At 48.5% G+C, this 18,232-nt stretch overlaps 1 protein-coding gene across 1 annotated transcript in view; it reads left to right on the top strand.

Annotated features, from left to right (window-relative positions):
- Positions 1-18,232, top strand: part of LOC144504124 (contactin-associated protein-like 5) — a 664,070-nt gene that overhangs the window by 455,362 nt on the left and 190,476 nt on the right. Inside the window, exon 19 of the mRNA XM_078229300.1 lies at positions 385-609. Within this exon, the coding sequence (XP_078085426.1) occupies positions 385-609 (225 nt within the window). The remainder of the gene's footprint in view (positions 1-384; positions 610-18,232) is intronic.

Here is an 18,232-nt window from a genome sequence, read left to right as displayed (position 1 = left end):
GGTAAGGACAGCAGATTTTCTTCCCTAAAGGACATTAGTGGCCTGATGGGTTTTTCCTGACAATCAACAATGGTTTCATGGTCATCAGTAAATACTTAATACCAGATATTTTAATTGAATTCAAATTCCACCATCTGGCCTGCAAGGATTTGAACCTACGTCCTCAGAATATTAGCTGAGTTTCTAAATCAATAGTCTAGCGATAATACCATGAGACTATCGCCTCCCTTATGGCACTGCAATACCATTTCTGACCTAATCATCACACAGATCATATTTGTAGAAAAGCAGTTTGTTTCTTTCTCCTGATATGTTGGCAAGCAGTATGGGATTAAAGTATAATATATTTGACCTGAATTTTTGTGTTTTTGTTCTGGTTTTTAGAGATCTCTGCCCTCTTTGAGTCTGGGACATCACTGATATACACGTTGGAGGAATCTTCCACCATTGTCAGGAACCTAAGTGACCCTTCATCCGCTGTGTCCTCAGATGTCACTCTCTTAAAGGAGAATATTGCATTCCGTTTTCGGACTGTACATACACCCTGTATGCTTCTCTATATCAGTTCTCTTAATGGGGAATATGTGGCTGTGACACTGTCGAAAAATGGTAAGATTGATGCACTTATAATGAATAGTTAGAACTCACATACTAATCTATTTCAAAAATATTTCCCCCTTTGTTGCTGAAAATGAGTTGATACAAAAAGTTAGCGTATAATCCATTTTTTAAGAGACAAATGCTATAAAATTGTATTCTAGATGGCCTTACTTAACACCACCCCCCCACCCCCAGCATATTTTCCAATGGTGGCGATGACTCAACATTGGCCACCAGTGGGATCTTTAATTCCAATATCTATAGTGTTTGGTATGGCGTGCCCATTCTTCCACCAAGTACTTCATTGTGGAGGGTGGGGAGGTGGTGGGGTGGGGAGGGGGGGGGGGGGGGGGGGGGGCGGTGGTGGGGGAGGGAGGAGGTGGTGGGGGGGGGAGGGGGTCATCCTCAGCGGGACTGGAAAATTCAGCCCTCATTGTGCCACAAATTTTCATGCTGAGCCAACCAGATCAGAAAGCTCTTACATCGAAACTAGATGTGGAGTTGCCGGCGATGGACTGGGGTAAGCACAATAAGAAGTCTCACCACACCAGGGTAAAGTCCAACAGGTTTATTTGGTAGCACGAGCTTTCGGAGCGCTGACTCTTCAGATGATGAAGGAGCAGCGTTCCGAAACCTTGTGCTACCAAATAAACCTGTTGGACTTTAACCTGGTGTTGTGAGACTTCTTACTATAAAAACTAGAAGCAGGATTAGGCCATTTGGCCCTTTGTGCCCGCTCCGCCATTCATTACAATCATGGTTGATCATCACATTGAATATCCTGACCCCCCCCTTCCTTCTTCCCATATCCCTTCATCCCCTTAGCCCCAAGAGCCATATCTAATTCCTGTTTGAGAGCACATTTCCACTCCATCTGACGAAGGAGCAGCGCTCCGAAAGCTAATGGTATTTACTACCAAATAAACTGTTGGACTTTAACCTGGTGTTGTTAAAACTCTTACTGTGTTCAAGGCTTCATACAGAGCTTGTTATCTAACATGACTAAATTCGGCCAAAATTTTGGCCTCAATTGTTTGAGACACTGAAGATATTCTTCTCTTGACAACTTCATTCCCGGCGTTCGATCATTTCATTACAACTCTCCAACTGTTATTGATCAAAGTGTTTGTCCTTCTTTCTCAACATGGGTAATTTTTCAAGACCCAGGCCCCTGCAGTAATTTGACAACTCAATTCCCAAACCTTACTTTGATTGACAGTAAGACTTGAATGCTTGACACCTAAATATCAATATCAGTGGCAGAAAGTGTATATTTATTCATACATTCAATTATACTTGGACCATGGAAAGACGCCACCTCAACGCCCTGGGGAAGTATCATCAAAACTGTCTGAGACGGATTCTCCGCATCAGCTGGGAGGACAGGCATACTAACATTAGTGTTCTTGAACAAGCCAAGAGCTCCAGCATCGAGGCCATGATCATCCATAACCAACTCTGCTGCACCAGTCACGTGATTAGGATGTAAGAGTCCCAGCCGCCAAAGGTAACTGCCTTTGCTCAGCTCATGGAAGGCTCCCAAACAAGAGGTGGACAAAGGAAGCACTTCCAAGACATCCTGAAAGCTTACCTCAAGAAATGCAACATAGACATCAATGTTTGGGAGTCCCTTGCTCAGAGGATACCGACATAGCTGATTGCTGATTGAAGGGACACACTTTTCGATGGCACCCAACGGCAAATGGAGCCTGAGAATGGAATACCGAACCCCTACCCCCCGTCCTGGAAAAACCTGCCTAGTGTGGGTTCGGAGGTACAGTTCTATAATCGGGCTCATCAGCCACACAAGGACCTACAGAACCCATGACCAGTAACACGGAGTTTCTGGCTGGACAATCAAACTCGTTAGTGACTGAGCGCCAAAGAATAAGAAATTTATTCACAATAATAGCAACAACTTGCATTTAAATAGCAACTTTAATGTAGTAAGAATATCCCAAGGTGCTTTGCAGGCATTGAACATGATCTGAATGAGACCTGACCCAAGAATTACTATTGTGCTCTTGTTTTTTTCCGCTATACTATTAACCCAGAAATTCTGGGATCCGAGTTCAAATCCCACCATGGCAGATGGCGGAATTTGATTTCAATTAAAAAAAAATCTGGATTTAAGAATCTACTGATGACCATGAAACCATTGCCAATTGTCAGAAAAACCCATCTGGTCATTAATATCCTTTAGAGGAGGAAAGCTGCCCATCCTTACCTGGTCTGGCCTACATGTGACTCCAGATTCACAACAATGTGGTTGACTCTCAACTGCCCTCCAAGGCAACTAGGGATGGGCATTAAATGCAGGCCAGCCAGGGATGCCCATGTCCTACAGAAGAATAAAATAAATGGTAGGATGGTGAGTGACTTGGAGGGGAACCTTCAGGGAGGGGTGATGTTCCCAGGTATCTGCTGCTTTCCTTCTAGGTGGTATTGGTTGTGGATTTGGAAGGTGCTGCCTAAGGGCGGCACGGTAGCACAGTGGTTAGCACTGCTGCTTCACAGCTCCAGGGTCCCGGGTTCGATTCCCGGCTCGGGTCACTGTCTGTGTGGAGTTTGCACATTCTCCTCGTGTCTGCGTGGGTTTCCTCCGGGTGCTCCAGTTTCCTCCCACAGTCCAAAGATGTGCGGGTTAGGTTGATTGGCCAGGTTAAAAATTGCCCCTTAGAGTCCTGGGATGCGTAGGTTAGAGGGATTAGTGGGTAAAATATGTGGGGGTAGGGCCTGGGTGGGATTGTGGTCGGTGCAGACTCGATGGGCCGAATGGCCTCCTTCTGCACTGTAGGGTTTCTATGATTCTATGATTCTATGATTGTTGAGATGCTGCAGTGCATCTTGTAGGTGGTACACAAAGATGCATCAGTGGAGGAGGGAATGAATATTTGTGGAAAGGATAGCAAGCCTTGTCCTGGATGGTATCAAGCTTCTTGAATGTTGTTAGAGCTGCACTCTACCAGGCAAGTTGAGAGTATTCCATTGCACTCCTGACTAATGCCTTCTAGATGTTGGACAGGGGAGTCAGGAGGTGTATTACGGGCCACAGGATTCCCAGCTTTTGACCTGCACTGGTTGCCACAGTATTTAAATGACTAGTCCAGTTGAGTTTCTGGTCAATGGTAACCGCCAGGATGTAGTTGATGACCGGTCGACAATGGGGATTCACCCTGATGTGACATCCTGTTATTTTCCTGGCCTCCAACTTGCCACCTCAGGGCTAGGAAAATCCTACCTAAAGTTTCAGGAACATGTGCCTGACCTGTGTCCTTTCATCAGAATCAGGTTATTGTTTTCTACTTAGACAGCAGCAGAAAGCAGAGTTTAAGCTTAAAAATGGAGAGGGGTAATTATTATAAAGCCACACTCCTGTACACTTATTGACCAGAACTTTCTGGTGCTCAATCAAACATCCATTTACTGCTGCGAGACCACAGAATCCCGCTGGCGTAAACGGCCGGAAAATTCCAGCCATTTAGTGACCTTCTATTTACAGTGAAACAAATAATTTCAGTTAATTACAGGCTAGCTTGTTTTCCATTCACAGTGGAGAAAGTGCTTGAGGACATTCCAGGTAATAAATATTTAAAGAGCACAGAAATCACAGGGAACAATCAACCTGGCTTTAGAATTGACAGCTCCTACTTACAAATCTACTGGAATTCTTTAAGGAGATAATTAAGCTAGTTCAGGTATTTAATTCAGTAGATGCCATTCGCTTGGATCTTCAACAAAGCACCTCATGTCAGGCCAATGGGGAAAGTTAAGTTTCATCGACCCGATAACGTGTTGCTGAGTTGGATTCAGGATTAGTTTCGCAATTGAAGTCAGAAGGCGGTGAGCGAATGCAGAAAGTTCTACTGAGGAGAAAAGCAACCAACGTTATTTCACGGCCCTGGTTCCCAGGATTCCAAACATTTGCAATCCTTTTGAATGTGGGGTAAAAGATAGAGTTTAAATATCTGGCAGTCAGGATGTGAGTCACGTCTGTTGACTGCTCCATCCTGGAGTCATAGGCTGGAATTTTACCATCCCGCCCGCCATGGGAATCGGAGCGAGAGAGGGGTGGACCATGGGAAGGTCCGTTGACCTCAGGTGGGATTTTACGGTTTTGGGACAAGCAAGGCTGTAAAATCCCACCCATAGAGTCATACAGTGCAGGAAAGTCCCTTTGACCCATTGACTCTGCAGCGACAATATCCATCACCAGTGCTGATCCCATTTTCCTGCACTTGTCGCATATCCTTGAATATTGTGATATATCAAGTGCTCATCCCAAATATTGTTTAAAGGTTGTAAGGTTTCCAGCCTCGACTACCTTCCCAGGGAGTGCATTTCAGATTCTCACCACCCTCTGCTCATTGCAGGAGGGAGGGTGCTGTCCTCTTTGAGAGCGGGGTCTTATTGACATCTTTGATGATGAACTGAGGGTGTGAAGCCCAGCACAATGTCATGCATGTCCAGGGTATGGCCATCATTGCAGCATGGTCTGTTTGAGGTGTAGTGGGGAAGAGTGAGAGCCCAGACATGGACCATCCTACCTCAGGCCCTCCTGACCCCACATTAATAAGTCAAAACGTATCAATGTACACCTCTTCTGCTGCACCCTACACCCTTCCCCATCCCTGTAAGGAGAATTGGGTGGCATCTGCCTGGCATTCAGTCCACCAAAATCACAATCAGGGTCCTACAGACACCAGCTTGCATATTGAAAGAGCGCACTGCCTAATACGGGCAGGCATTTGGCTTAGACAGTGGAAGGTCCTTTTCGGGATGCTAACAATTGGAACATCAAAGGACAAAGCAGCCCGCTTGATTGGCACCACATCTACAAATGTCCACTCCCTCCACCACAGACGCTCAGTAGCAGCAGTGTATACTACCTACAAGATGCACTGCAGCAATTCACCAAAGATCCTTAGACAGCACCTTCCAAACCTACGACCACTTCCATCTAGAAGGACAAGGGCAGCAGATACATGGGAACACCACCACCTGCAAGTTCCCCTCCAACAACTCACCTTCCTGACTTGGAAATATACCGCCGTTCCTTTGCAGTCGCTGGGTCAAAATCCTGGAGTTCCCTCCCAAACGGCATTGTGGGTCAACACACAACACGTGAACTGTGGCATTTCAAGAAGACAGCTCACCACCACCTTCTCCAGGGCAACTAGGGATGGGCAGTAAATGCTGGTCAGCCAGCGACGCCCATGTCCCACGAATGAATGAAAAAAAGCAAAGCAGTAATAGGAAAGCAAAATAATGCAGGTGCTGGAAATCTGAAAGAAAAGCAAAAAATGCTGGAAATACTGTGTTGTGAAGTTGGATATACAGCAATGCAGACATTGGTATGTGCCTTTAAGAAGCTGCATAGTGATCTCACTATGACATTACTGTGTGGATAAAAGGTACAACCTCCATGTTAGGTGTTCGCTATTGTCTGTGACCTCCCTACTGCAGATGTTTCATATTGTAAGTGATCCTTACTGCAGATATTCGCTGTTGTCTGTGACTCTGGATCAGCGAGACTTCATGTATACTTCGTGAATCAGGCAGACAGTCAAATAATTAGTCAATGTAACTGTTAGGACTCAGGCCTGACCAAGACCTGTGTAGAGTTGTAAATAGAACCATAGAAAAGTTACAGCACAGAAGGAGGCCATTCAGCCCATCTTGTCCATGCCAGCCCGAAGACACTCAGGTGCCCTTTCCAATCCCACCTTCCTGTACCTGGCCCTGTAGCTATTCGGGCAACGAATTCCAGACCCCCACTACCCTCTGTGTACAAAAAAAGTTCTTAGAGTCATAGAGGTTTACAGTATGGAAACAGTCCCTTCGGCCCAACTTGTTCATGCTGCCCTTTTTTTTTAAACCTCTAAGCTAGTCCCAATTGCCCGCTTTTGGCCCACATCCCTCTATACCCATCTTACCCATGTAACAGTCTAAACGCTTTTTAAAAGATAAAATTGTACCCGCCTCTACTACTCCCTCTGGCAGCTTGTTCCAGACACTCACCACCCCCTGTGTGAAAAAAATGCCCCTCTGGACACTTGTGTATCTCTCCCCTCTCACCTTAAACTTATGCCTCCTCGTTTTAGTCTTCCTCATGTCCCCTCTGCAACTCCTGGCACTTATCTTGAATCTATGATCCCTGGTTCTAGAATTCTCCACCAAGGGAAACAATTTCATCCTGTCCATTCTATCTCTTCCCCTCGTAATTTTGTATACCTCAATCAAGTCAGTCCACCAGCCTTCTTTGTTCCAAGGAATATAACCCCAACCTATCCAAATTCTCCTCATAGCTACACTTTGCTAGCCCTGGCAACATTCTTGCAAACCTCTGTGGAGAGAGAATACAGCCAGTGCTTTGAGCCTAGATGACTCCCTGCCAGAGGATAGTTGTTATTCGTAATAAACTTCATGTAATTGTCTCTGACCTAGGCTATCTCACTATCTTGCTCAGCGTAGCGACAGGTTCATATATTGAGACCCTCAACATTTATGATGGCAGCAGACCGGATGAGGCCATGGCACTCAGCACACCAGATCAGCACATTAGAACTCCCACTCACCTGATGAAGGGGCAGCGCTCCAAAAGCTAGTGGCTTTTGCTACCAAATAAACCTGTTGGCCTTTAACCTGGTGTTGTGAGACTTCTTACTCAGCATATCTACAGAGAGGGACAGAGGTAACATTTCAGGTCGAGATTAACTTTCACCAGTGCTGACAATGCCCCAATTGATGGCTGACAGCAAAGGTACGAGATGGCAAACAAGAGCCCGTTAGGATATAACAGCCAGCGTGACACTTTCTAAGCAGCCAAGCAGCCAGCTTCATTTTGTCCAGATATTCCAGGGTGAATTTTTCAGTCGGGGCAGAGATTTTTGCATCTTCCGCATTGACGATGTGTCGATCCCACTGGAGCCTTGGGGCTGGGCTCATTATAATTCTTCCCAATTTACTGCACAGAGAAGCAGGGTCTGTCATTGGATACTTGCTGCCTGTGGAGTCACATTCCCCTGTGCTGCACCTTAAAGGGGTGCTGCAATATTTGTGTCTTTGTTGCAAATGTAGAAAATCGCATCAATTTGTTTGGAAGAGCAGTGGCTGCAACATCATGTGCACTAACATTTTAATAAAAAACCCTTCAATGGGGGCTTTGCTTGGGACAAATACAGAAAACAATGAGACCTCAATCAGGAAGTCATGGGATCGAGATTAACCCCCCCCCCGACCCGAGACTTGAGCTTGTAATCGAGACTCACATTTTAATGGAAGTACCGAAGAAGCTTTGCACTCTCAGTAGTTCACTCATGAAGCATTCCGCTCCATCAGACATGCTTAAAAGATGCCACACCATTAATTGAAGATAAGCAGGGGAGATTTCCTGATAGCTTGGCGGACAATTAAGTTTAAAGTTTATTAATTAGTGTCACAAGTCGGCTTACATTAACACTGCAATGAAGTTATTGTGAAAATCCCCTCGTCGCCACACTCTGGCGCCTGTTCGGGTACACTGAGGGAGAATTTAGTACGGCCAATACATCTAACCAGCACATCTTTCGGACTGTGGGAGGAAACTGGAATATCTGGAGTAAACCCATGCAGACACGGGGAGAACGTGAAGACTCTGCATAGACAGTGACCCATTGAACCCTTGTCCCTGGCGCTGTGAGGCAGCAGTACTAACCACTGTGCCACCACGCCACCACGCCACCCCTTATTTCTCAAACATCACCATCAGAACAGATTATTTGGCCTTTTACCATGTTTCAAGTTGTGTGTTTTAGCTGTACTGCTTTGTTTCTCTATATCACACCAGTAACTATACTGAAGTGCTTATGGATGCTCTAAGGATGTAAAAAGTGCTATGTGTTCGACCTTTCTTACGCTCATGGATTACACTAACATCCAATTAGATATTGAACACTACATGCACAGTTGCAGGAGTAATGAGCCCCACTGTATCCAAATGACTATCTATAATTTTGTGCAATATTTCGACTAAACAAAGGCATGGGACCTACAGTAATGTAAATCCAACAATTGGAAGTATAGTTATGTGTACAGATGACTGTGGGTGTTTAGGATGGGTTGGGAAGTCGGGAAGCTATTACAGTCGGACCTTTAAGGAGTGAAATTAGGAAACACATTTTCACACAATGTTTGTGACTCTCTTCTGCAAATGGCAATTGATGTGAAATCAATTGTTAATTTTAAAACTGAGAATGATAGATTCCTGTTAGTCAATGTTAGTGGGCGGAATTCTCACAAAAAATCTCTGAGTTGACCCCAGCGGGAAAACCGATGAGATTCCCGTCGGGAATCACTTGTCAGTGCAATTCAGTTTGCAATTCAACCTCATCAGGAAATTCTTTTGGAGTGGGGCCCTAAAGATGCTGACAAGGCCGGCTCCCCAGAGAAGGGTGCTCCAATCTCCAGTCAACCCTTCCCCATACTCGCCAGCTAGGACCGTCCCCTCCTCCCCAACTCCCTGGCATCAGACCCCCACCCACTTGCTCATACCAGCAGCCTACCAACCCCGCTCCAAGTGAGCAACACTTGGAGCGGGGTTCAGAGCCCGCTATGGGGTCAGCCCCTTGGGCTCCTCCTTTCAGGAGCCTCCCCATGACCCCTCTCAAGGGCCCTCCCCATGATCTCCTCTGCCATTCTCCCCATGCACCGCATCTGCCTCGCCCTTTGAGATTGTCCACCTGACACCCTGGCACTGCCAGCCTGACACCCTGGCATTGCCAGCCTGGCACTGTCCCTGGCATCATGGCAATGTTAACCTAGCAGTGCCAAAGTTGGCACTGTTAGGTTGGCATTGCCAGGGGACAATGCCAAGATTTTATCCAATCATTTTCCTGTCCACCCAAAGGCTTCAATGGTCTCTGAGACTCCCAGCATGGTCATAACACCTGGTCTCATTTGTGGAGACCAGTAATGATCCCATTGAGTTCCCGCTGCATCCAAGAATCAGAGATTCCCAGGAGCAGAGAGAATCTTCCTTGAAATCGACTGATCATATTTAAATAGCAATTTTAAAATGCTAATCTCGTTTCTGCTGAAATTCTCCGATGTTGCATGACCTGCCACCACTGCCAGCGAGAATGGAAAATTTGGCAGCACAGTGACACAGTGGTTAGCACTGCTGCCTCACAGCGCCAGGGGCTTGGGTTCGGTTCCCAGCTTGGGTCATTGTCTGTGCGGAGTCTGCACATTCTCTCCATGTCTGCATGGATTTCCTCCAGGTGCTCTGGTTTCCTCCCGCAGTCTGAAAGTCATGCTGGTTAAGTGCATTGTCCATGCTAAATTCTCCCTCAGTGTACCCGAACAGGCGCCAGAGTGTGACGACGAGGGGATTTTCACAGTAACTTCATCGCAGTGTTAATGTAAGCCTAATTGTGACACTAATTAATGAACTTAAACTTTAAATCTCCATTCACAGCAGCGGGACTGGAGAATCCCAGCCACAGGTGAAGTCAGAGAATTCTGGCCTACATCTGGGCAGGGGAGATGAGGCTTGGAGAGTTCCAAGTGGGGTTCTCACCAGCGCTAAATACGCTCGGCTTCTCCACTGTGATTCTCCAACCACCTCTGGCTTGAGGCCAGAGAATCCTGCCCTTTATGGGGTATTAAGTTAGATTGCAGATAAGATGTGATGTCATTGAATGGCGCAACAGTTTGGAGATTCCTCTAAATGCTCCTCTGTGGGCTGGACCTTTGATTCCTCCCATTCATGATGCTTATTGTCAGTTGCTCCATTCTGATGCCTTGGTATATGGACAACCTGTGCAGCAAAGAAGTGGGATGCATTCATTAGACTGTATTAGGGCAGATCAGGGGGCTTAGGCTGGTGGTTCTGTGAAGAACAACACTGGCACAAAACCCTGATAAGTCCAAAAAAAAAGTTTTTGTGCTGTAACATTATGACTCAAGCGCAGTCCCTTGTCTTATAAAGCTGGATCCCGGTGAATGGTGTTCCATAATAATCTGAAGTCACCTCATTGATGTCTGCGATGGCTGAGAGATACCATGAGTCATGGCTCCCCAGGGCAGCAGGGCTACTCAAGAACTTTCTGTTTGAAATATTGGGAGCACTTTGAAACACCTTGAGATAAAACGGATTGTGACTGACGCTGCGACCTGAGGAGTGACCTGTGTTATTCCATCCCGATGGTCACAGATGAAAGATACTGCTTGTGATGCATAAATAGGTTGTGGACAGGGAACCACAGGTGTCACCAGTTAATCCTGGAAATCTGAGCAATCTTGTCATTTGAAACAAATGCAAGGCTTCCTCATGCCAGTGTTCGCAGTCCAAGGGCGATGAGAGGAACTGGTTCGAAATGTTGCAAACCGCGCTGTAATAAATCAGACTGAGATGTTCAATAATTCAAGGCTGGCTCTACATTGACAAGAGTTACAAAGATCATTTCAGCATAATTGTAATTTAATATGCCACAGTCGCTGTTTATAAAGTTCAGTTGAGAATGAGTTGACCTGTCATTTTCTTTTATATTCAATACACTAAAAGGTTGTTTCCACTGCTTGGAGAATCTTGAATATGGGGGAGGGGGGCAGAGGCTCAGGATAAGGGGCTGATCATTTTGGAGGCAAGGGTCGCTCAAGGGATACGGGGAGTGGACAGGGAGGGAAGTGAAGATCAGCCATGATCATATTGAACGGTGGAGCAGGCTCGACAGGCCATTTGGTCTCCTCCTGCTTCTACTTCTGTTTTTCTCTGGGTTTGTCGTCTGCTTTCATGTTTGATAACCCAACCAAGGACCTGGAGCGCACCAGGAGTTCTAACTATAAGTAAAATGTAGGATGGAATTAATACTCCCACACCTCACCTCACCGGTGATGAGTTTGGAGGCGAGGGGACCATTTATTCTGATAGAAAGGTACGGGTTGCGGACTCATGTCACCACCACTTTGTCCCTCACCAGCTGCCCTCCACATGAACCAGACAAGAAATAGAAGCCACCAGGCCTTTCAAGCCTGCCCCACCATTCAGTACGACCATGGCTGAGGTATGCCGGCTGTAATAAGTCTTTGGAGGCAGAAGTCCCTTCACCAAAATCCCTTTAGTTACAAACTCTAACAGCAGTGCACAGAGTGCTATCAGTCAGCAGGCTATCTCCGGGGGTGCCAGAGGAACTGACACTCCCGGTTAAATACAAGGCAAAGACCCCTGGTTGGCCCATCAATTGGATCCTTAATCAGGGAGTTCATACTCCAATAGGCCAACCTCAATGGCCTGATTGAAGTCAGTACACTGGCCTCAAGTCCTTTTCTGTGCCATTTTCCCATGGCCCTCTATTCCTCAAACCATCAAATATTTGGCCATCTCCACTTGAAATAATTCTAATGATGCAGCCTCCACCATCCTGTGGGGCAGAGAATTCCAGAGATTCACCATCCTCTGTGAGAAGAAATTTCTGCACACATCAGTTTTGAATGAGCAGCCCTTTATCTTGGGAGCTATTTCCCCTTGTTCGAGACTCTCCCATTGGTGACCATCTACCCCATCAAGTCCCCTCAGGATCTTATACGTTGAATAACATCACCCCTCTTCTAAACTCCAAGGATTACAGACCCTGACTATTGAGTCTCTCGTGATAAGACAACCCTCTCATCCCAGGAATTAGCCTGGTGCATCTCCTTTGGACTGCTTCCAATGTTACTGTTACCTTTATATCCTTTTTAAGGTATCGGGAGCAGAACTGTACACAGCATTCCAAGTGAGGCCTCACCAACGCCCTGTCCAAATGCAACAAAACCTCCCTATCTTTAAACTCCAACCCCTTTGCAATAAACCCAGCCCTCCCACAGACCCCCCTCTCTCTCCTCTTTAAGTTCTCAGATTTCTCCCCACTCTAACAGCCCAGGGTTTGCTTGACTCTTGCTTGCCATTGCTCTTCTTCTCCTTGCAGTCCCTGCAGCCTCGACTACTGACTTCCAGCGCCGCTGAGACTGCTGGAGCTGCCAGCCAATCAGATTGGCCAGCAGCAGCCAATGGACTTTGGCCGCGATCTTACCGGGCATTCACGCCACGCTCTCGCTGCTGTGAGAATTTGGCAGCCCAGCCAAATCTCCGTTCCCTGCAGCGGGATGGGAAAATCCCGCCAGCATGAACATTGATAAGATTTTGGGCCTTTCGTGTCCGCTGAGGGGCAGAAATTTGACCATGAGGAACAATATTTGATTTACCAGGATATTGCTTGGTATGGAGGGCATTAGCTATGAGGAGAGGTTGGAGAAACTTGGTTTGTTCTCACTGGAACGACGGAGGTTGAGGGGCGACCTGGTAGAAGTCTACAAGTCTACAAGGGACAGAGTGAATAATCAGACGCTTTTTCCCAGGGTGGAAGAGTGAATTACTAGGGGACAGAGGTTTAAGGTGCGAGGGACAAGGTTTAAAAGAGATGTATGAGGCAAGTTTTCTACACAGAGGGTGATGGGTGCCTGGAACTCACTGTCGAGGGAGGTAGTGGAAGCAGATACAATAGTGAGTTTTAAGGGCCGCCTACATGAATAGGATGGGAATAGAGGGATATGGTCCCCAGAAGGGTAGGGGGTTTTAGTTCAGTCGGGCAGCATGGTCGGTGCAGGCTTGGAGAGTCAAAGAGCCTGTTCCCGTGCTGTAATTTTCTTAGTCCTTTCTTTGTTCTGAGCTTGTTTGGTCCACCCCAACGTGTTATTACTCCAGGGCAGGCTTTTTAAGAGGTCCCTTGTAAAATCCAGCCCCCAGACTTCAACATCGCTTTCCCTAATTGTACTAATTAAACCGAGAAGTGAAGCTGAAATAGTAAATCTGTAGACTGATACGCTATCAATAAGGCGAAAGACTACCGGTGTGCCAATACAAGTGTAGGCTTTTATTCACAACAGAATCAGGAGCAGATCCCAACAAATAACCGACCTGGACTGAACAAGGGGGAGGAGACAGCCACCTTTATACTAGGTGCCGAGGGGAGGAACCAAACCGGGGAGGGGATGTGTCCAGGTATGACAAACACACAACGGTGGTCCATATAGGACAAAGGCACAACTGAGGTCCACCACATTCACCCCTTCCTTTAAAAAAACAACACGGGGGTGAAGCGGAAACAATATTACAAGTCCAGACGAACCGGAGGCTTGATCCACCGTCGCGATCGTCGTAGTGCAGGTCGCAGAGTTGTCCGAGCAGGGAGCGATGTCGGCCCAGGCTCCGTACAGTGAGCGTCGAGAGAAGGCGCCAAGTGGTGTGAAGCAGACCGATCCGTCGTCCCGTCCAGTCGTTGGGTACTGCGTGGCGACGGCTCCGGCGACTCAAGCGAGCTGTACATAGGGGCGAGAGGAGTGAGCTGTGGCCCTGGTGGCGTATGGAGAACAGTGGGAACCGGAGCTGGGAGGTAGGGGGCCACAACAGGCTCTGGGCGCACTACATTGGAGACAGAGACTGAAGGAGAGAGAGGCGTAGCTGTCTCCGAGTGGACAACACCGGGAACAGTGGGGCGGAAGGACGTGGTGGCCTCAGGGGCACCCACGGGTGCCAAGTCACAGACAGAAACCGTGTCCTCCCGCCCATCAGGGTACGCTACATAAGCGTATTGAGGATCAGCGTGGAGCAATTGGACCTCCTCAACCAAGGGATCTGCCTTATGGGTCCGGACATGCTTCCGAAGCAGAACGGGCCCCGGGGACGTCAGCCAATCCGGGAGCGAAGTACCCGAAGAGGACTTCCTGGGAAACGAGAACATCCGCTTGTGAGGAGTCATATTGGTCGCTGTACACAAGAGTGACCTAATTGAATGTAATGCGTCTGGGAGGACGTTTTGCCAACGGCTGACTGGAAGGCCCCTAGACCGTAGCGCTAATAGAACAGCCTTCCAGACGGTTGCGTTCTCCCGCTCTACTTGACCATTACCCCTCGGGTTATAGCTAGTGGTGCGGCTGGAGGCAACGCCTTTGGCGAGCAGGTACTGCCTCAGCTCGTCACTCATGAAAGAGGACACACGGTCGCTATGAACATAGGCTGGGAAGCCGAACAGGGTGAAGAGCGTGTTCAGGGTCCGAATCACCATAGCCGTGGTCATGTCCGGGCAGGGGAAGGCAAAAGGGAAACGTGAGTATTCATCAATGATATTCATCAATGACATTGCGGTTAGAGGAGGGGAGGGGGCCTTTAAAATCAATGCTAAGGCGCTCAAACGCGCGAGTGGCCTTCACCAGGTGCACCTTACCTGGCCGGTAGAACTGCGGTTTGCACTCAGCGCAGACCCTGCATTGCCTGGTAATCGTCCGGACTTCCTCGAGGGAGTAGGGCAGGTTACGGGCTTTGACAAAGTGGAAAAATCTGGTGACACCCGGGTGACAGAGGTCGTTATGGAGGGACTGTAGCTGGTCTAGTTGGGCGCTGGCACATGATCCACGGGACAGGGCATCTGGGGGCTCATTGAGCTTCCCAGGCCGGTACATGATGTCGTATCTGTAGGTGGAGAGCTCAATCCTCCACCGCAAGATCTTGTCATTCTTAATCTTGCCCTTTTGCCTGGTGTTAAACAGGAAGGCAACTGACCGCTGGTCCGTAATTAAAGTGAATCGTTGGCCCGCAAGATAATGGCGCCAGTGCCGGACAGCTTCCACGATGGCATGGGCCTCCTTCTCGACCGAGGAGTGTCGAATCTCAGGGCCTTGTAAAGTCCGGGAAAAGAAGGCCACCGGACGGCCCCTCTGGTTAAGGGTGGCGGCTAGGGCAAAGTCAGACACATCACTTTCCATTTGGAATGGGATGGATTCGTCCACAGCATGCATCGCGGCCTTCGCGATGTCCGCTTTGATGTCGTCGAAGGCCTGACGGGCCTCCTCCGCCTGGGGAAAAGAGGTCGATTTTAGAAGCGGATGGGCTTTATCCATGTAACGGGGAACCCACTGGGCATAGTAGGAGAAGAAGCCCAGGCATCTCCTCAGTGCTTTGAGGGTAGTAGGGAGGGGAAGCTGCATAAGGGGATGCATACGGGCTGGGTCGGGACCAAGGACACCATTTTCTATCACGTACCCAAGGATGGCGAGGCGGCGTGTCCGAAAAACACACTTCGCCTCATTATATGTGAGGTTCAGGAGAGTGGCCGTACGAAGGAATTTTTGTAGGTTGCATCGTGGTCCTGCAGGTCATGGCCGCAGATGGTGACGTTATCCAGATACGGGAAAGTGGCCCGTAACCCGTGCTGGTCCACCATTTGATCCATGGCCCGCTGGAAGACTGAAACCCCATTGGTGACACCAAAGGGGACTCGGAGGAGCTGGTAGAGGTGACCGTCCGCCTCAAAGGCAGTATATGGGCGATCCTCCAAGCGGATAGGGAGCTGGTGGTAAGCCGATTTTAAATCGATCGTAGAGAAAACCCTATAGTGCACGATGCGGTTGACTATGTCCGCGATGCGGGGAAGAGGGTACGCATCTAGTTGTGTATACCTATTTATGGTCTGGCTGTAGTCAATCACCATGCGGTGTTTTTCCCCCGATTTAACTACGACCACTTGCGCCCTCCAGGGGCTGGTGCTGGCCTGGATAATCCCTTCCCTGAGCAAACGTTGTACTTCGGACCGAATGAAGGCCCGGTCATCCGCACTATAGCGCCTACTTTTGGTGGCTATCGGCCTACAATCCGGGGTGAGGTTATCAAATAAGGCGGGGGGGGGGGGTGATCTTGAGGGTCGAGAGACTGCAGGTGGTGCGCAAGGGGCACTGCAGTGACGGCGCCTTGCAGACGGAGAGCGGGGGATAAGGGCCATTATACTGCAGGGTGACGCTCCTATGATGGCTGAGGAAATCTAACCCCAGCAGTACAGCTGCGCAGAGTCGCGGCAGCATGAGGAGCCGAAAACGCTCGTAGACTGTGCCCTGTACCGTCAGCGTCACCAAACAGCACCCGAGGACCTCCACTGAGTGGGAATTCGAGGCCATGGAAATGGTCTGGCTTCAGGGTCGCACGGAAAGGGCATATTGACGCACTGTGCGAGGGTGTATAAAACTTTCTGTGCTCCCACAGTCGAACAGGCAGTTTTCTGCATGACCATTTACCTTGATCTCCATTATTGACTTGGAGAGTTGATGAGGCTGCGACTGGTCCAGGCAAATCGATGCCACCATCGAATCCAGGAAGAATCCATCTTCGTCCGCGTCTGATGACGTCACGGATAAAGCTTCCTGCTCGGCGCGTCTTGATGACAGTCTCAAAGATGGCGATTCCCGCGCATCCGGTGACCGCATCAAAGATGGCAATTCCCGCACTTCCGGTGACTGCATTAAAGATGGCGATTTGCGTGCAGCCGCCGCCTGCATTAAAGATGGCTGCACCTGCGGAACACACGTGGCGCCACGAGACTTCGGAATCGGCTTCGCCCGGCATACTTTAATGAAGTGGCCTAGCTTACCGCATCCGGAGCAGATCGCATCCTTCGCCGGGCAGCGACGCCGCGGGTGCTTGGATAGGCCACAAAAGTAACATTTGGGCGCTGCCGGAACAGCCGTCGCGGTGGAGCCGTCGATAGAACGGGATGCAGGGTAAGACCCAAGATTGTGAGAGGCCGCTTCTAGCGTTTCAGGACGCGCAGAAATTGGGCGCACGATTCTCCTGGCTGCTGCTTACGGGTAGTTAGGAGATGTCTGGCGTAGACCACGTTAGGGCTCTTTCGGAACTGCCCTTTTAGGAGTTCAATAGCATCCGCGTATGTAGCAGCGTCCCGGAAGATACCGTAGACAGCTTCGCTTACCCAGGCGCGGAGCACGTGGAGTTTAGCGCCGTTGGCCGTAGCGGTGTCGACGAATGCTTTGAAGCAGTCCAGCCAATGATCAAATTTATCAGAGGCTCCGACCTCTTGAGGGTCTAATGTTAACTTGTCGGGTTTTAGAAACTGCTCCATGTTGGTCAACTGTTGTGAATAAAATTGATGCGCTATCAATAAGGTGAAAGACTACCGGTGTGCCAATACAAGTGTAGGCTTTTATTCACAACAGAATCAGGAGCACATCCCAACAAATAACCAACCTGGACTGAACAAGGGGGAGGAGACAGCCACCTTTATACTAGGTGCCGAGGGGAGGAACCAAACCGGGGAGGGGATGTGTCCAGGTATGACAAACACACAACGGGTGGTCCATATAGGACAAAGGCACAACTGAGGTCCACCACATAGACTAGCAACCTTAATATTCGGCTGCAAGATAGCAGAGCTTAATTTATTAAAACAAAGTTGAAAGGAATTATATTTAATTGAATTCCAGCAACTTACAAGTGTGCATTCAGAAAGTGAGACAAGAAGGTTGTTGACAGCTTTAAGTCTCATCCTGTTCTTTTCCTGTTCTTTGAGCAATAATAATATGTTTTTGCAAAAACAAGAGACAGGAGGAGAGAGAAGCTCGGGGAAACATAGAAGATGGGACGGTACAGTGATCAGCACTGCTACCTCACAGTGCTAGGGACCCCGGTTTAACTCCCAGCCTTGAGTCACTGTCTGTGTGGAGTCTGTACATCCTCCTATGTCTGCGTGTGTTTCCTCCTGGTGCTCCAGTTTCCTCCCACAGTCCAAAGATGTGCGGGTTAGGCCGATTGGCCATGCTAAATAATTCT

This window comes from Mustelus asterias, chromosome 14 (assembly GCF_964213995.1).
Source record: "Mustelus asterias chromosome 14, sMusAst1.hap1.1, whole genome shotgun sequence".
Classification (NCBI taxonomy): Eukaryota; Metazoa; Chordata; class Chondrichthyes; order Carcharhiniformes; family Triakidae; genus Mustelus; species Mustelus asterias.
Note: the sequence above shows the minus strand (reverse complement) of the source record. Positions and strands in the feature narration are given on the sequence as shown.